Source organism: Apium graveolens, chromosome 5, assembly GCF_009905375.1.
Source record: "Apium graveolens cultivar Ventura chromosome 5, ASM990537v1, whole genome shotgun sequence".
Lineage (NCBI taxonomy): Eukaryota > Viridiplantae > Streptophyta > Magnoliopsida > Apiales > Apiaceae > Apium > Apium graveolens.
Genome location: NC_133651.1, coordinates 306,326,357 through 306,346,744, shown reverse-complemented (window position 1 = coordinate 306,346,744; position 20,388 = coordinate 306,326,357). Strand labels below are relative to the sequence as shown.

The 20,388-nt window shown below is 37.8% G+C and overlaps 1 protein-coding gene across 1 annotated transcript; it reads right to left on the bottom strand.

The window, feature by feature from the left end:
• Positions 1-382: 382 nt before the first annotated feature.
• On the bottom strand, positions 383-5,872 carry LOC141659334 (uncharacterized protein At4g14342). The gene is made up of 4 exons (XM_074466146.1): positions 5,722-5,872; positions 4,510-4,595; positions 4,221-4,344; positions 383-670 (listed from the first exon to the last, which is right to left on the bottom strand). The coding sequence occupies exons 1-4, from the start codon at positions 5,725-5,727 to the stop codon at positions 623-625; spliced, it is 264 nt and encodes an 87-aa protein (XP_074322247.1). The 5' UTR covers positions 5,728-5,872; the 3' UTR covers positions 383-622.
• Between the last annotated feature and the right edge of the window lie 14,516 nt (positions 5,873-20,388).

Below are 20,388 nucleotides of genomic sequence, written 5' to 3'. Positions count from 1 at the left end.
TGCATCTAAGTATAGAATCTCTTTGGAGTTGAATATTTTTACATTTGGTGCTATAATATAGCAACAGTACCAAAGATAACATTACATTGCATTGGACTTGTTCTTATGACGATTAAAAATAATAATAACACTATATTTATAAAATAGAGAATAAGAAAAGGTAGACCTTACAGAAATTTCCCTTTTGTAATAAGAAGCAACTAATACATGAAAAAAATGCCTGTTTAGTAATATTTGAATCCTAGTCTTGCATCGGTGATTTTAGGTGGAAGTCTCCATTGCTACCTAAAGTTTTTCTTATCCATTGTTACAGGGTTTCTCGCATTCTGTGCATTTTAAAGGTGTTTAGTCTCTCTGTACAAACTTCACACTGAAGAAATGCTGAACATAAAGGTGTGCGCACATAAACAAATATCATAATTGACCCTTCAATGAATCAATAGTCAAATACAAGTACACATGCCTTGCATTTTAAATCGCACGATCATTCATTGTTTGATCATTTAGTCCTCAACACACAGACGACCTAAATAACATTACAAACTTTAGGGAGAAACAGAAACCCCAAAGATTATACACCTGCTGAAATAGGAAGATATCATTGGCTTGACATCATAACCTCTTAGTCGTCCTCTCTCTCTGGAGGAAGTCCACAGGGCAGAAGCATTTTCTGCAACAGAATATAAGGGCACAAGTTTGTAAGATTGCAGGATTCAGGTAAAAAGAAATGTTAATATTAATACTAATATAACAACTAAACACATTCTGATTCCTCCACTTGTGATAGGCCCGTCCTTAGTATAGGATATCTCAGTCGATGCAAATAGTAAATGATATATGACTGATTTCTTTGTTCAATATACAAACATGAGCATCAGTCAGATGTATAATGCTACAATAAATAAGCCCTTTAAAAATCATAACATTTGACACAACAAACAAGTAGAAAGATTAATAAAGATGTAATTAAAAAATAGACAGGTACAAAATAAATTTAGCAGGGACGAACTGAATTGTATGCATCTCATTTAAAGTTTGCACGCAGAGGTCAGTACATTTGGAGCTTCTTGTGATATATTTGATAAGTTCATATAGTTATAATTTGTGTTCAGCTAGTAATAAACAAATATTACAAGAAGCTCCAAGTGATGAACATGTTCCAGAATCGTACATTGCTTGAAGTCTTTAAAGTTATATCTACTCAGGTCACGGTTTTAGCAAAATTCCTATCACATAATTGCACAGGTAAATTTCAATAAAGGTACTTTTGTCAATCACTGATGGTGAGCAGGCTTCCTCACTATCTTACCATTTCAATAATATAATGCCAATTATAAAAACTAAAGAGTGATTACAAAATATGTGCAATTTGTAAAGGTTGCAACTGTTTCTCCTTAGCATCTCATTATGGCAACCAAAAATGGCAGGTTGACCATGTTGCCATATTACACAATAAAAATGCTCTCCCCTAGCACAGTTTTAAAATCTTCAGGCATCTGCAGCTTTAAGCCCAAAGTTTAGATTCAACAAGGCACAGAGCGGGCATTGCCAACTTCAGGCGCCAAGCACTTTAAAATCCGATCTCAAACAAGTTACAGATGTCACAGAAATTTAAGCATTGCTAATTTTAAGGCTACAGGAAATTTAGATACCGACCTGGTCCAGCGCAGAAAAAATGTCTAAAGATCTTTTGTATAGTTTTGAGTCCTTTGACAAGCCTTTCATTAACCTTTTTTAAATTTTCTTCTGCTTTTGGTTAAAATAGTGTTAGGAAACATAATAAATATGATAATTATTAAATCAGTTACAAATCTGAATAATTAGTGTGTGCATCAGTTATGGATTTCAAAGGGAGGATTTGGTGGGAATAATAATATTTTAGCTTTAATTTATGGATTGTGAGTAGAGGTTGAGGTTATAAATAGGGAAACCATTTATATGTTTGAGAAAGGAAGAAATAAGATTGACTTATGTGTGTTTGTGGAGAGTGGGTGGTCTCTCGAATACCACCTAGGTGTGTGTGCGTGCGTTTATCAATAAAATAATTTTGTTTCTTTTTATATATATATCCAAGGAGCGGGCCTGGACAGGTCCTAACAGTGGTATCAGAGCACTTCTGTTCTTGGGGCAACGACAAGTGCAAAACAAGTTGAAAATCGAATCGACGACTTCTAGGAAAAAAAATATTTGAAAAGATGCAAGCAAAATTTCTGAAGTTGGATATTGAAAAGTTTCAAAATGACATTTCTTTCCTCAAAGAAGGTATGGTTGCCATACTTGCAAAAATGGACAGTTATAGTCACAAGACTACTGGACCATCTCCATCTGCTCGTGTGGATTCGCAAGGCTTGGAACATGCCAAGAAGTCGGCCCACGAAATTGAGGAGAAGCTGAAGAGGCGGCCGGTAATGTTAGGAAACATAATAAATATGATAATTATTAAATCAGTTACAAATCTGAATAATTAGTGTGTGCATCATCAGTTATGGATTTCAAAGGGAGGATTTGGTGGGAATAATAATATTTTAGCTTTAATTTATGGATTGTGAGTAGAGGTTGAGGTTATAAATAGGGAAACCATTTATATGTTTGAGGGAGGAAGAAATAAGATTGACTTATGAGCGTTTGTGGAGAGTGGGTGGTCTCTCGAATACCACCTAGTTGTGTGTGCGTGCGTTTATCAATAAAATAATTTTGTTTCTTTTTATATATATATCCAAGGTGCGGGCCTGGACAGGTCCTAACAGTGGTATCAGAGCACTTCTGTTCTTGGGGCAACGACAAGTGCAAAACAAGTTGAAAATCGAATCGACGACTTCTAGGAAAAAAAATATTTGAAAAGATGCAAGCAAAATTTCTGAAGTTGGATATTGAAAAGTTTCAAAATGACATTTCTTTCCTCAAAGAAGGTATGGTTGCCATACTTGCAAAAATGGACAGTTATAGTCACAAGACTACTGGACCATCTCCATCTGCTCGTGTGGATTCGCAAGGCTTGGAACATGCCAAGAAGTCGGCCCACGAAATTGAGGAGAAGCTGAAGAGAGTACAAGCGAATGATAGAAAGCTTAAATCATATTTTCAAAAAATTGATTTTGGAAAACTTCAAGAAGATGAAAGGGCTCATCAGCAACCACCAATATTGGAGGTTTTAGGGCAGACTCCGTTACATTCTAATAGTGGCAACAACAAAGAACAAGAGACTTGTTTGTTTGATGTCTCATCGCCTCCAAGCTCATCCATGGACTCTTTATCACAAAGACTTGAAATAGTCATATTCGAAGGCTTAAAACTTGAAGGTGGGTCGTTGAAGGCTGAAAGTTATTTTGACAATTATTTTGAATTAGTCAACCTCTCAACGCAAACTAAGAAGGTCTGGTTGGCTACAGTATACTCTGTAGTATACTCGAGAAATGATCTTTTGTTCTTGGACTATTGCGGGGAATGTCAGCGGCCTTCTTATAACTGGGAGGAATTTAGAAAATTATTGGCGGAGAGCCAGGGGTTCTCGATTATAAAGAAAAGGAAAAAGAAAGAATGAAACTATTTTCTCATTTGAACCTTGAGGACAAGGTTCAAGTTTGGGCGGCCGGTAATGTTAGGAAACATAATAAATATGATAATTATTAAATCAGTTACAAATCTGAATAATTAGTGTGTGCATCAGTTATGGATTTCAAAGGGAGGATTTGGTGGGAATAATAATATTTTAGCTTTAATTTATGGATTGTGAGTAGAGGTTGAGGTTATAAATAGGGAAACCATTTATATGTTTGAGAAAGGAAGAAATAAGATTGACTTATGTGTGTTTGTGGAGAGTGGGTGGTCTCTCGAATACCACCTAGGTGTGTGTGCGTGCGTTTATCAATAAAATAATTTTGTTTCTTTTTATATATATATCCAAGGAGCGGGCCTGGACAGGTCCTAACAAATAGTACGTCTAAAATAGTTTGTAACTTATTCGAGGCACTAAAAGCATTTAAATTTTTCACTTCGACCACATGAAATTAAAATTAAACTTCAGAAGTGACGGGCAATTGCCTTGTGAACTTAAGACTATGGAGAAAGTTTTTACATATAACTCGGTTGTCTTTTCAGTAAACAGAGATACAATTAAGTAAACCGAGGTCAAGTATAGCTCAGATTGTTGATCATAACCTGGTTCTTACAAATTTACTTCATGAGAAACAATATGAAAGAAAGCTTGACACTGGACATACCTGCATAAAGTTATAGCGTTCTCTTCCAATTGATTCATTTTCAGCAATGGCAAAATATGATAGGATGGGGTGATGGCCAACATAGGATGCATAGCTGTCGCGTTGAATATTCACCGCCCACTCACTACAGATTCCACGTCCAATTTTATATCAATTTAAAAGTTAAATATTTCATATCGATTTAAAAGTTAAAAATAAAAGCATAATGCTCACTGTTTGTTGTTTTAAAATATACACCAACATATCTCCTTTTTCTTTTCATATTTTTTTCCAAAGAAGGATTACTTACAATCTATTCATGTCTGCATGCCCTGTTCCTACATATTTAGCTTGTAGATGTTCAAGTTGAGAGTTGATGTTAAACCTGTCACTGGCCTGCAAAAAATGAGTAAATACATTTGTCAGCTTATCTCTGACATAGATTTAATTTATAGTTTTAACTTAACATACCTTATTCTAGAAACTGATCTCCTTGCACAACAAGTATAACCAAAAAGAAAATTTAAAAACTAACCATGAATGATGCATACTTGACACACTACATTCTTAGTTATATATAACAACTTTGTGTAAAAGATAGCAAAGAGAAGGTAGAACCTCTGGAGTCCGGACAATATAGAAACGCCTAATGTAAAAAGTGAATGGAGAATATTGTTTAAATAGTTAAGATAAAGTTATTAAAAAAACTGGCTTGAATCTGTAACTAAAATGAAATCAAGCTCCATTGACATTTTGAAATCAATATAAGACGAGGAACGCGAATACAATATTATAATTGACCATGTATTGTTGTTTCATTTTCTGTCCTTTCATGCTTCTCTGACCAATCGTATATCACTTTTCAGTGTTTGTTTAAATACAAAAAACATGTATTCATAGTTTACCCAAATATAAATGCCAAGGGTAAAGTCAGCCTATATCTGTTTGCAAAGATCATAAGATAAAAAACGTTCACCAGAGTATAAACAGAAAAAGGCTTATCAAGCATTTGCATTCACTTTGTCATACTACATCTATTAAAATAATTGTATAAACAATAAACCATATCATTAAATCCCCTTTTAATTCATTTCGAGAAACAACCTAATCCAGTGACAAACACGAAATTAAATATAAGCAGACAGCAATACTTCAGTAATAAACATTGTAAATTAGCGAAACACGGCATAAGTGTCACCCTCCAATATTTCGTAACAAATGCGAATTTCGCAAACCTAAACCCCCCTAGATAACTCAATTGGCAAGACCATCTAATTAAGTATATAATTCGACTAACTAAATATAAGTCTAGGGCACAAGTGTAATTTAGTACAAGCTTCACTAAATCAACACATACATCAAATTACTCAAGGGGTGGTAAGCGAATTGGATTGGGGTACATGGAATTAGGAAAATTAGGGTTCTGGTGTTCAAGCTGCATAGAAATTAAGACTACTGGTAAACACACATACGCAATAGAGAAGGGGGAGAGAGAGAGAGAGAGAGAGAGAGAGAGAGAGACCTGCATCTTGGAATATGAATAGGCAAATCGAGGAAGAGAGTCTTCAGTCTTCAACAACAAAGCCAAAGCCGATTTCAAAAGCGCAGAGGTGGTCTGCTTGTAGACTGTAGTTTGTCTACTTGTTGTATATATATCGTTAGTTTTTTATCTGAACAAATTCATATTTATTTACGATAAAGATCATCTATTTCGGAAATCTGAATTACTCGGTTGATGTACCGATTTGTAATTTATCGTACAATTTTTAAAAAATTCAATGATTTATCGGCGATTTATTAGAAATCGATCAAATCGGACAAATATTTTTGACCGATTTTTGAGCGATTTATCGTCGATTTTTTAAAAATTAGCTGAGTTCTATAAAAGAGTTTATGATTCGATATAACCAATAACCGGACAAATAATAAATAAAATATGATTTTTAGGGGGTGTATTCGATTGGTATTTTGAAGGATTTTTATGTATTTTGAAAATCATGTGGTATTCAATTTAAATTTTAAATAATTCTTTAAAATCTGAAGGTATTCAACAAGAATTGAAAAAAGTCTTTTAAAATTTGAGTGTATTCAATTTAGATTTTAAAAATCAATCGAAATTTGGTGGTATTCGATTTTGATTTTAAAAAATATATCAAAATCTGATGGTATTCAAAAGTCCATGGATTTTCTTTTATTTAAAAAAGTTGTGGATTTTGATAGATTTGCTAGTACATTTTTAATATTTTGAAATCTCTTCAAAATACATGAGATTTTGATGAATTACTGCAAAACTCCACAAAATCTGCAAAGTCTATACAAGATTTTTGGATCAACTCCATTAAAATTCGCGAGCAATTAAAATCAACAAAAATCTTTTAAAATCCATAAATTATTAACAATTTTTTAAAATCTGAAATGAATACATTCTCCTTAGTTCTTGTGGTGCGGTTGCGATTTCATTTATTGATAAATCAAGTGGTTCCGTACGGGATTGTGGTTTGACATTTTTAATAATGCGGTTTAAATCACGCCGTACCCCAATTCTATATTATATATTTTTCTATTTATCATATTATTACATATTTATATTAATAAATATATTTATCCGACATTTATAACTAGTTTAAAATAATTTTATACTAGTAAATCTATACTATCTATACTATATTATAATAACCGGAATGGGGTATAATTTGGTTTAACGGTTATTCCTTAATTTTGGTTATTGAGGAAAATAAATAAATAGTGTTATATATCCGCTAAAAAACTAAATTGTTAAACTACTAGATATAGTTTACTTATCCTACTAAACTACGATCACAAAATATTCAATTATTAAAAAATAAAAAATAGTGTTAGATATCCGCTAATTAACTGCTAAATTGTTAAACCTGAGTTTACTTTAACTACTAAAGTTATCCTATTATTTTTATTATAAATTTATAATTATTATATATTAACAAAAATATTTTCAAAATTTGAATATAATGGGATAAAATAATTAATTTGATAACATGAATATGCTTGATGTACTTACCACCTTGGTGTCTTATACATGACATGCACATGTAGACTTGCTGTAGTTGCCAACAATCAAAGATATGTTACGTTGATATGTTACCTTGAACGTCAACTTACGCACTTGTTTTTCATTGATGATAGTTTCATCTTCTTCAAAATTACATCTGAGGAGGTCATTAGTATTAAAAAGATTCTGGATAGCTATGTTATTGCATCAAGTCAGGTAGTCAATTTTCTGAAATGTGGAGTGTTTTATAGCTCAAATGTGAGTAGGGATAACTAAGATGAAATCTACGTAGTTCCGGGAGTTTATAATGATATCACTTTAAGTAATTATCAGGAATTACCATAATTGATTGGGAGATCAAAAAAGAGAATTTTTGGTTGTTTGAATGATCGTGTCACTAAACGTATTGATGGTTTGAGAGCAAAACCAATATCTAGAGCAGGAAAGTCAATTTTAACCGGGAATGTAGCACAGGCTTTGCCTTCGTATAATATGACTTGTTTCCTGCTACCTAAATCTATGTTACGGGAGATTGAAAGAATATTTAATGATAACTGGTGGAGTGTTGGCATTACTTAGCTATTTCTGTTTTTATATTATTCTGTAAATATAGAATATGTGCAGTTAATAGTTTAGCCCCAGGTAGTTAGTTAGATTAACAAACTTTCACGCGCTCCTCTGTACAACTTTGTTCTTCATATTTATTCTCCGTAAATACTCAACAAATCATTTAATGAGAATAACAAAAATATTTCATAATTCTCTCCCTCTCTCTCCTTAATACATCTCTTTTTCTCTCATAATTGTATCTCACTGTATGCATAATTGTTGAAGATGAGTTAGATTATAGCTTTACAACATGGTATCAGAGCCATTAATGGCGATTCCTTGATCTGCTTCATCTTCTTCACCTCTGACAATTCACCAATCACTCGATTTGACACAAGCTAAGCTTTATCTCTCGATATTTCTCATTTCTTGATCATTATTATCTTCGTACGATCATTTCTTGACTGTTTTTGTTCTCCTGTGTGAGTTTTATCTCTTGGCATTGAGATCGACTTTTCTTGACTGAATTTACTTTGTTCTTCATCTTGCACGCTAAGTGTTTGTCAATTTGCTTGAATCACTTTTCAATGGCTGCATCTTCGTCTCATACGAATGATACTCACACTAATGATAATCACACACCTGCGACTTCTCAATACAACACTCATACTTCCGCTATCATTGATCATGATAATCCGCTACATTTACAATCATCCGATAGCCCTGCTATGAAGCTTGTTAATGACGTGTTTGATGGTACCGGATTCAGTAATTGGAAACGGTCTATGTTGATTGCTTTATCTTCCAGAAATAAAGTTTGTTTTGTTGATGGATCATTTCCTAAACCGGCCTCCAATTCTCCTACTCTCAAGAGCTGGTCTAGGTGTAATGATATGGTTATTTCTTGGATTCTTGGTGGTTTATCCAAATCCATTGGTCGCAGTGTGATCTATTCATCCACTGCTCATCAGATGTGGTTGGAACTTGAAGAACGCCACGGCACATCTAATGATGCTCAACTCTTCGGTCTTCACAAGGAATTGACGGAAATTTCTCAAGGAAATTCTGGCATTGCAAATTACTTCACCAAAGTCAAAATGCTCTGGGATGATATAGATTCTCTCGGTACTGTTCCTCTTTGCAGTTGTGGTTGTACGTGTGGGGCAACTAAGAAAATAACTCAGTTTCAGCAAGATCAGATAGTGATACAATTTCTTATGGGTTTGAACGATAGCTACAATATGATGAGAGGAAGCATACTGATGAGATCTCCCTTTCCTTCTCTAGGACAAGTCTACAATCTTCTACATCAAAAAGAGGCTCAAAGAGAAATCCATTCCACTGGCCAATTTTTGCCTGATTCTGCTGCTCTCAACATTGCCTCAAATAACAAACCAGGCCAACAGTTTCTTCAATATAGCAAATCAGACAACAAGAAATCTTCTATTCACTGCAACTATTGTAAGAAACCAGGTCATGTCATTGACAAATGTTATCGACTACATGGATTTCCAAATGACTTCAAGTTTAACAAGCCTAAAAGGTTTGCAGATCATGTTGATAGTAATTTTCAATATCAAGATAATGTTTCCTCCACTGCGGCTACGAATGACAATACTAAGAACATCACTCCAGCTGTTTTGACTCCTGACATTTGCGCTCAGTTCATGGCTCTCCTCAAGAATGCCAATCAACAATCTCCATCATCTCAGAATGATCATGCAACTTCATCTGCTAATTTTGCTGGTACAATTTCTGTTCAATCCTCTCCTATTTCATGTTTCTCTGATTCCTTGGGTACTGAATGGATATTAGATAATGGGGCCACAGACCATATGTGTTCAAACAAAAACTTGTTTTACTCCTTACATTCACTCACACAACACATCAATATTTCTTTACCAAATGGCCAATACGTTAGTATCTCTCATGTAGGAACTGTCCCTTTGACTAATGGTATTACCCTTCAAAATGTCCTACTTGTCCCTATATTCAAGTATAACCTAATTTCCATCAGTAAATTGTCACAACAACTTCAATGTGTTGTTAATTTCACATCTGATATGTGTTATTTGCAGGACTCCTCTCAGAAGAGGCCTCTGGTTCTTGGTAAAACCTGCAAAGGACTATATCTCTTATCTGATTTTGTTTCTTCTCAGCTTCTCACTACTCCTGCTTCTATGCATGTCAGTTCTACATCTAATTATAATAAAAGTGTATTGTTGTGGCACAACAGACTAGGACATTTACCTTTGTCTAAATTGAAAATCCTATCTGGTTGTAACATTGATTTTAAAGATTCTGGTGCTCTTAAATCTTGTGATATTTGTGCTAAGGCCAAACAACATAGATAGTCTTTTCCTCGTTATTCTGTTCATTCTACTGCAAAATTTCAATTAGTACATATTGATTTGTGGGGACCTTATAAAGTCCCTACATACAATAAATACAAGTATTATATCACCATTGTTGATGATTTTACTCGAACCACCTGGACACACTTGCTTACTTGCAAAAGTAATGCATTTAATTTCATCAAAAACTTCATTTCAATGATCAAAACTCAATTCAACTATGATATTCAATACATCAGAACTGATAATGCCCTTGAACTGGGATCTTCAATTGAAATTAGCGCTTTTTTTTTATCAAAGGGTATCATCCACCAAACATCTTGTGCTCATACACCCCAACAAAATGGGGTAGTTGAGCGCAAACATAAACACTTATTAGAAACTTCTCGAGCACTATTATTTCAATCCAAACTACCTGTTTGTTACCGGGGAGAGTGTGTTTTAGCTGCCACTTATCTTATAAATCGGTTCCCCTCCAAAGTTCTTCAGCACAGGTCACCTTATAAGCTACTTTTTGATCAAACTCCAAACTTTGAACACCTAAAACCTTTTGGTTGTCTATGTTACAGAACTATACCGAAGCCATTTAGAGATAAACTAACCCCGAGAGCTATAACTTGTATATTTCTTGGCTACCCCTATGGTAAGAAAGCATACAAAGTCCTTGATATTGCTACTAAGCAAATTCTCTTTACTCGAGATGTTATCTTTCATGAGGGAATTTTTCCATCACTTACACCTACTTCCACAAATTTCATCCCTCACGAAGTTCCAGAAATCTCTACTGATTCATGTACACCTGTTATTCCTACACCTAGTTTTCCTATTTCTCAAACTTCACCTTATCTACATAGTCCACATCAATCATACTACGAGATTGATACGCCTAATAATATACCTAATCCTTCTCCTCCTCCACCTCAAAGTCCTATCAAACCTAGACAGTCCACTAGAAATCACACTATTCCCAAATATCTCAATGACTATGTCCACCCTTATAACTCTGATTGTCATTCAACTATTTGTGATCATACTGTCACCTCTCTTTGTGCTTCTTCATCTATGATGCCAATTCAATCTGTTTGTTGTTCCATCAGTTCTATGTCATTACCACCTTCTGAACCTCAATCTTATGTGAAAGCAGCAGAATACCCTGAGTGGCAAGAAGCCATATCAAAAGAGTTTTCTGCCTTAGAAGCTAATAACACTTGGGCATTAGTACCCCTTCCACCAGGTAAGAAAGCTATCAGTTGTAAGTGGGTGTTCAAAGTCAAGCATCATGCTGATGGATCTATTGAACGATATAAAGCCCGACTTGTTGTTAAGGGATTCACTCAAAAGGAGGGAATTGACTACTTTAAAACTTTCTCACCCGTGGTAAAAATGACCACTATTCGAAGTTTGGTTGTTGTTGTCAAGAAAGGCTGGAAAATGTATCAATTAGACGTTAATAATGCATTTTTACATGGAGATCTCCATGAAGACGTATACATGAAAATACCTCCAGGTTTTTCAGTTTCAGATTCTAATCTGGTATGCAAACTTCTGAAATCTTTATACGGACTTAAGCAGGCCTCTAGAAATTGGTTTGAAAAGCTTTGCACTGCTGTACTCTCGAAAGGTTACACTGTATCTAAAAATGATCCTTCACTTTTTTACAAAAAGTCTGGTACTTCAGTGGTTTACCTTGCTGTTTATGTTGATGATATCATGGTAGTAGGAAATGATGATACTGAGATATCTTCTATCAAAAGATACTTAGATGATGTTTTTAAAATCAAGGATTTAGGCACTCTCCATTTTTTTTTTGGGATTGGAATTTACTGCAGTTTCTGGTGGCATGGTTATATCCCAACAAAAATTATACATGAGCTTTTTGCTGAGTTTGATAGTGCACAAAGCAATCCTGTTGTCAGTCCACTTGATCTTTCAGTTAAACTTTTACCCGATCAAGGGGATATATTTGAAGATGCTTCTCTATACAGAAAGTTAGTAGGAAAACTAAACTTTCTGACTCACACTCGTCCTGACCTTGCCTTCTCAGTCCAACACCTATCTCAATTCATGTCCTCACCAAGAGTCCCACACTGGCATGTTGCTTTACATGTCTTGAGATACTTGAAGACAAATCCAACTCAAGGTTTGTTTTTACGTGATTCTCCTATTTTTCAGTTCGAAGTATCACATGATGCTGATTGGGCATCATGTCTCACACACGGAAGTCTGTCAGTGGCTTTGTTGTTCTTCTAGGTGGTAGCCTAATTTCATGGAAATCTAATAAACAACATACAGTCTCTTTTTCCTCTGCAGAGGCTGAGTACAGGTCTCTACAGAGAATTACAGCTGAACTTGCTTGGCTCTCTCATTTACTTTAATAATTCGATATACCTGACATCTTACCTATCCCAGTAAAATGTGATAGCCATGCTGCAATTTATATAGCCCGAAATCCGGTCTTCCACGAACGAACAAATCATATAGACATAGACTGTCACTATGTCCGGGAAAAACAACTAGGAGGTCTTATATCTTTATCTCATATTCCTACCACACTACAGCTTGCTGATGTTTATACCAAGCCTCTCACTGGTCTCCAACATCATCACATCATTAACAAGTTGGGCGTTCAATCCTCCACCTCCAACTTGAGAGGGGGTGTTGGCATTACTTAGCTATTTCTCTTTTTATATTATTCTGTAAATATAGAATATGTGCAGTTAATAATTTAGCCCCTGGTAGTTAGTTAAATAAACAAACTTTCCAGCGCTCCTTTGTACAGCTTTGTTCTTCATATTTATTCTCTGTAAATACTCAGCAAATCATTCAATGAGAATAACAAAAACATTTCACAATTCTCTCCCTCTCTCTCTCCTCAATACATCTATTTTTCTCTCATAATTGTATCCCACTGTATGCATAATTATTGAAGATGAGTTAGATTATAGCTTTGCAACGGGAGCTCGGGATCAAACAGTAACAAAGGCGTTCGGTGGCTATCTTGAGATGTAATGTGTGGTGCTAAGTGCAAAGGGGGGTTGAGATTAAAGAATCTAGTTAGTTTTAATTTCGCACTATTGGGTAAACACATCTAGAAATGCATTCAATTTTCTGAGTTGCTTGTCTCTCGTATACTCAAAGTTAGGTATTTTCCAGAAGTGCATATCACAGAAGCAAGGAAGGGTGTTAAGTCAAGTTTTATCTGGACTAGTATTTGGCATACATATGAGCAGTTGTAGAGAGGCTTTCGATGGGTTATTGGGAATGGACATTCAGTGATGGCAACTAGAGATCCTTGGCTAGCACAAAAAGTAGTTTACAAAGTAGACGAGATTCAAATATATGAGGGGAGGTTTGAGAAAGTTCCAACTTTGTTCCATCTAGGCTCTAAGTTTTGGGACTCTAAAAAGATACGTGAGTTATTTAGTGATGATAGGGATAAATAAATCCTGGTTGTATAATTAAATATTACATTGATTGTACAAGGTGTGGGCTGCTAGGCCCAATAAGAAGATGTATGATATTCAGACCAGAAAGGTTACCACATTGATCAGGCCTGATGGACCAGATCAGGCCTGATGGAACAAAGAAGGCCCAAAACCCTGATTATTAATTAATTTCATAATTAATTAATAAGGGAGAAAAACAGCTATTAAGATAAGTCCTAGTGGGGATGTAAATCCTTGTAGATTGGCCTCCAAGGAACCTCATAGGATAAGGAACCAGCTTCCTACTTCCTAGGACTCCAAAGTCCATTTTAATTTAGAGACTTGACCACTAAGTCTCTTATACCAAGTCCAATTCAAGGACTTCCAACATCTATATAAGGGGCCTCACCCCACAGATCAGAACTACATTTTTTGACTTGATCCTTGGCAATCAGCAAGGTACGTAGGCATCTTGTTAAGGCAGATTAAGTCACGAAACACAAGAGCAGTCAAATCAAGCCTTGAAGCTCATGTTCCTTAGTAATAAATACAGCAATTATATATATTAGTTTTTAATCCATAACATTTGGCGCCGTTTGTGGGACTAGGACAACAACAACCATGGCGAGAACACGGAGAACAATTAGAGCTCTGGAGGAAGGAACACCATCGGGGACAGCCCAGGTGATTTCGTCAACCGTGGAGATACCCCCCACTCAACTTATGCATCTACTCAAGGGGAAGCCCAGATAGGGGCGACTCAACCTCAGCCACAAGGGACGATTCTACCGGCTATTCAAGGTACGAATCCTCAAGTTCAACAAGTACATGTACCTGTGAATTCTCGACCCGTCGGGTATGAATATTCAACCGTTGTTACTACTAACCCCCCTTATGGGATGCCCCTTTACCCCGAGGTTGGAGGAAGCGGACATGCTGGGCGAAGTGAAGCACGAGGGCAATCACCCCTACATACGAGGTTTGGCTCATATCCCCGAGGATCGGGAATTTCCTGGTCCTTACACTGAGAGAGACTCCGAATCTTCGGATGATGAAGTGGCCCTAAGAAGGAGGCGCGCTGGCAAATAGCCGATGGCTGATGGAAGCCAACGCCCTCAAAGCACCCAAGGGGCGAATCCCCAAGAAGTGCAGGAAAGGATCATGGCTCATGAGGCTGAGATTCAAAGGCTGAGGCGCGACTTGGAGGTGCACCAGACTACCAGACCCCAAGCACCTCCTAGAGGGAGAAATCCTCCTCCCATCATAGACCTGGACGGTCCAGTGCAGAGAAGGGCTGTTGTCCCAAGGGCTGATCCAAGCAATCTTCTTCCCCTTGGAGATCCTGATGATCCTACTCCGCCCTTCACTGAAGGAATAATGAATACCCATATCTCAAGGAAGTTCAAGATGCCAACTATCAAAGCTTATTATGGCACGGGAGATCCCGCTAATCATGTTAGAACATTCTCCAATGCACTGCTGTTGCAGCCCGTGAATGATGCTATAAAGTGTCGGGCCTTCCCTCAAACCCTGTCGGGTATGGCTCAAAGGTGGTACAGTCGCTTGCCACCAAACTCCATTGGGTCGTTTAGAGAATTAAGTCAGGCTTTTATTAAGCAATTCATCAGTGGGAGAGTTCATGAAAAAAGTTCGGCATCTCTTATGAGCATTGTGCAGGGGACAAAGGAATCCTTGAGAGATTACCTGAATCGTTTCACAAAGGAGACTTTAAAAGTCCCAGACCTTGATGATAAGGTAGCCATGATAGCACTGCAATAAGGAACTAGGGATGAGTTTTTTAAGATGTCCCTGGCCAAACGCCCCCCTGAAAGCATGTTGCAGCTCCAGGAGAGGGCAGGGAAGTATATCAAAGTCGAAGAAAATATGAGGAAGACCGTAGTAAGTAATGAGCCCGCTGTAGGCAAGAAGCGGAAGACTGATCTGGAGTATATCGCTAAGGACAAGTATCATAGAACCGAGCAAAACCCTGATTCAACCCCCAAGAAGGGAGGACCTGGGCAAAAGTTCACCGAATACGCTAAGATGAATGATCCTAGAAGCCAAATCTTGATGAAAATCGAGAAAGATCGAGATATTCGTTGGCCTAAGCCCCTAAGCCTGATCCTGCCAAACTAGACAAGAGCAAGTATTGCAGATTTCACAAAGATGTTGGTCACGACACCGATGAGTGTAGGCAGCTGAAAGATGAAATTGAGTTCCTTATTCAAAAAGGAAGATTGAACAAATACACTGGAGAAGGAGGGGACAGGAATAATAATGTAAGGAAGAACTTTGAAGATCGTATGAGGGACCAAGACGATCAGGGGCGAAACCCCCAGCCTAGAGGACCAGTTATAAACATAATTTATGGAGGGCCGCGACCTCGAGAGCCTGTGATAAACACGATCTTTGGGGGTCTAACTGCTGCTGGATTATCCAAAAACTCCAGAAAAGCATATACTAGAGATGTTATGCATATTGTTGGAGAAGCCCCGTAAAGGGCCAGGACAGAAGTAACATTGGCTTTTGATGATTCTGGCCTAGAGGGTATGAAGTTTCCTCATGACGACCTGCTGGTCATAACACCGGTAATAGGAAATAGCCCGGTCAAGAGGGTCCTTGTGGATAATGGTGCTTTAGTGGATATCTTGCTCCATGACGCCTTTCTAAGGATGGGGTATAATGACTCCCAGTTGACACCAACCGACATGCCGATATATGGATTTGCAGGAGTAGAATGTCATGTGGAAGGGATAATCAAGTTGTCAACCACCATAGGTACGGAACCAAGGCAAGCGACGCAGATGTTGGACTTTGTGGTGGTAAAAGCTAGTTCAACCTATAATGCTATCATGGGAAGAATAGGGATACATGCCTTCAAGGCAGTCCCTTCTTCCTACCATTCAGTCATGAAGTTTCCCACCCGGAACGGGATTGGAGAAGAGAGAGGAGATCAAAAAATGGCTAGAAGCTGTTATGTGGCCTCTTTGAGGACAGATGGAGTCGGGGGGCAGGTTCCTCCTATTGAAGATATGGATGTCCGAGAAAATGATGAGAAGAGAGGAAAGCCAGCAGAAGACTTGGTTTCGATTCCTTTAGACCCCGAGAATCCTGAGAGGATGACATTCATTGGAGCCACATTAGAGGACCCCCTTAGAGGGAAGTTGGTGACTTTTTTGCAAGAAAATAGTGACGTGTTTGCGTGGTCAGCAGCTGATATGCCAGGCATAGACCCGGAGCTGATTACTCACAAGTTAAACATGGACCCAAGCCGGAAGACAGTGAAATAAAAGAAAAGAAACTTTGCCCCGGAAAGACAAGAGGCTATAAAACAAGAAGTAGAAAAGCTCTTAGAGGCTGGGTTCATTGAGGAGATTCAATTTCCGGAATGGTTAGCAAACCCTGTAATGGTGAAGAAGGCCAATGGAAAATGGAGGATGTGTATAGACTTCACTGATCTGAATAATGTGTGCCCTAAAGAATGTTTTCCGTTGCCAAGAATTGATACTTTGATTGATGCCACTGCTGGGCATGAGATGCTGAGCTTCATGGATGGATTTAGCGGATACAATCAGATTAAGATGCACAAGGATGACATTCTAAAGGTATCATTCATCACTGACTTTGGTGTTTATTGTTATCTTGTTATGGCATTTGGTCTCAAGAATGCAGGGGCCACCTATCAAAGGTTGGTAAATAAAATTTTTAAGGATCTTATTGGCAAAACTATGGAAGTCTATGTTGATGACATGTTAGTCAAGAGTCTAGTAAAGACTGATCATATAACCAATTTGAGGGAAGCTTTTGAGGTTCTGAGGTACCACAAGATGATGTTAAATCCTACAAAATGTGTTTTCGGAGTAGGATCCGGAAAGTTTTTGGGATTGATGGTCTCCAAGAGAGGGATAGAGGCTAACCCCAATAAAATAAAGGCAATCCTGTACATGGAACCACCAAAAACCATCAAGGATGTTCAGAAGCTCACAGGAAGGGTTGCTGCGCTAGGATGATTCATATCCAAGTCAGGAGACAAGTGCTTGTCATTCTTCAAGTCACTAAAGAACATTAAGGACTTTGTATGGAGTGAGGAAAACCAGAAGGCATTCGAAGAGTTAAAGAAGTATATGGCCCAGGCCCCGTTGTTGGCCAAGCCAGCTTTGAATGAAGTTTTATTCTTGTACTTAGCCATTTCAGAAAGTGCTTTGAGCGCTGTGTTGGTTAAGGAGGAATTGAAAATCCAGAAACCCGTATACTATGTCAGCAAAATTTTGCATGGTGCTGAGTTGAATTATTCAACTATTGAGAAGTTTGCTCTAGCCTTGGTGATGGCTTCAAGAATACGTCCCTACTTTCAGGCTCATCAAATTGAGGTGCTAATAAATCAGCCCCTGAGAAATATCATTCACAGTCCCAAGGCAAGTGGGAGGTTGATCAAGTGGGAAATAGAGTTGGGAGAGTTCGATCTCAAGTATAAGCCACGAACGGCAATAAAAGCCCAGGCACTAGCTGACTTTGTGGTGGAATGTACCATACCCAACCAAGAAGTCGGGGGGCAGGAAGATACCATACCTCAAGATAAGGAAGTCGATAATGGGGACAAAGAGAAGGATGATAAGGAGAAAGAATATTGGGTTCTCTATTTTGATGGAGCATAAAAAACAAACTCCAGTGGAGCAGGATTGGTTTTACAAAGCCCTGATGGGTTCTTGATTGAGTATGCCATGAAATTAGACTTCCCAACCACAAACAACGAGGCAAAATATGAAGCCCTGATAGCTGGCCTTGGCCTGGCTGGGACACTTAGAGTCAAAAACTAAAAGGTCCGTGGAGACTCGAAGCTGATCATATCCCAGGTAAAGGGAGAATTTGAGGCAAGGGATGATACGATGGCTAAGTATGTCCGCCTAGTAAGGGCTGTGATGACCCAATTCAATGAATGTCATGTTGAGCACATTCCAAGGGAGAAAAATGCTAAGGCAGATGCATTATCAAAATTTGCTTCATCCGAGATAGAAGAAAGTTCAGGAAGTGTGTACTTCCGTGTTTTGAAGACACGAAGCATAGATGTTAAGCTTGTGGCTCCTATAGGCCTGGGGACGTCATGGATTGATCCCATTAAAGCTCACATTCAAACCGGTTGGTTGCCAAACGATGCAACTAAAGCACGGAAGTTAGCTGTTCGGGCACTAAGGTACTCTTTGATAGATGGGATTCTGTACAAAAGATCTTTCGTGGTTCCTTACTTAAGGTGTCTCAGGACCGATGAGGCACGCTTGGCTCTTGAAGAAGTGCATGAAGGTATTTGTGGGCAACACTTGGGGGGCAGGGTCTTGGCTCATAAGATAACTCGTTTAGGCTTCTATTGGCCAGAAATGATGGCTGATGCCCAAGAATATGTGAAAAAGTGTGATCGCTGTCAGAAGCATGCACCTATTGTTAGACAACCCCCCGAGATGCTGACCTCTATCAACTCGGCCATTCCCTTTGCTATGTGGGGAATGGACATTCTGGGGCCTTTCCCCATGGCCACGGCACAAAGGAAGTTTCTGATTGTAGCCATTGATTATTTCACCAAGTGGATTGAAGCCAAACCCTTGGCCAAGATCACAACTAAGCAGGTTGCACAATTCCTGTGGGAAAATATTATATGCCGGTATGGAATTCCCCGTATCCTAGTCACCGATAATGGAACACAATTCAATAACGAAGAAATCAAGAAGTACTGTGAAGAAAATGAAATTGAATTACGGTTCACCTCTGTGGCTCACCCACAAGCCAATGGGCAAGCGGAGGTAGCAAATTGAATAATCCTGGATGGACTAAAGAAGAGGATTGAGAAATCAAGAAATAATTGGGTGGATGAGATACTTCCAATATTATGGGCCTATAGGACTACCTGTAGAGTCACGACTGGAGCAACTCCCTTCATGTTGGCATATGGGGCAGAAGCAGTTGTTCCCGTGGAGATATCACATTCCTCTCCAAGGATTCAAGCTTTCAATGCTGAGGAAAATGAGGAAGGACAAAGGTTGGCTCTGGACTTAATTGATGAAGTGCGAGATGAGGCACATGCAAAGATAGTAGAATATCAGAAAAAGGCTTCATTCTACTATAACCTAAGGGTTAAAGAAAGGTTTTTCAAACAAGGAGACCTAGTCTTGAGGAAGATAGAAGCTTCTGGTATAGGACAGAAAGGGAAGCTTTCCTCGAATTGGGAAGGGCCATACAAAGTCAAGAGTGTTCGAGGTAGAGGAACCTACAAGCTGGGGACAATGGATGGTTTTAAAGTCCCAAGAACTTGGCATGTACAAAACCTGAAGGTTTACAATATGTAGGGCAACTGAATACGATACTCACTTGTCAGGATGACGAGTAGGTTGAAAAGCACCTTGAAACTTTGCTTGCGTAGGATTTTATATTCCAGTAGAATTTACATTGTCGAGTCATTATTGATAAGGTTCGAACCCATACTATGTAAAGTTTTGGAAAGCTAGACTTCATATTAATAAGTTTGAAATTATTTCAACCTATGGATGTTTAAGTTGTGATAATACCTTGTGTGGTTTTAACAAAAAATCATGCTTTGATTATTGAAAAAAAGGAAGACTTCAAGGATTCTTTTATAAGAGTGCACGTTGCACAATTTAAAGGTTCAATTAGTTCAAGGTTAAATGCATATTAAGTACTGGAAAGATAAAGGAGAAAGATGCGAATAAGTAAAGCAGCATATGAAATAACCCCGAAGGGTAACAAGTTCTGATACAAACGAAGTTCAAACATAAGTTAAGGATAAAAATACAAAATAAAAAACTACTCCTCCATGCAGGAGCCTT

Bases quoted from the DNA above. Each gene is read 5' to 3' on its own strand.
- LOC141659334 (XM_074466146.1), bottom strand. The intron at 4,345-4,509 runs GTAAGTAATCCT...TGGAATCTGTAG, and splicing joins CATGCAGACATGAATAGATT to TGAGTGGGCGGTGAATATTC. The intron at 671-4,220 runs GTATGTCCAGTG...ATTCTGTTGCAG, and splicing joins AACGCTATAACTTTATGCAG to AAAATGCTTCTGCCCTGTGG.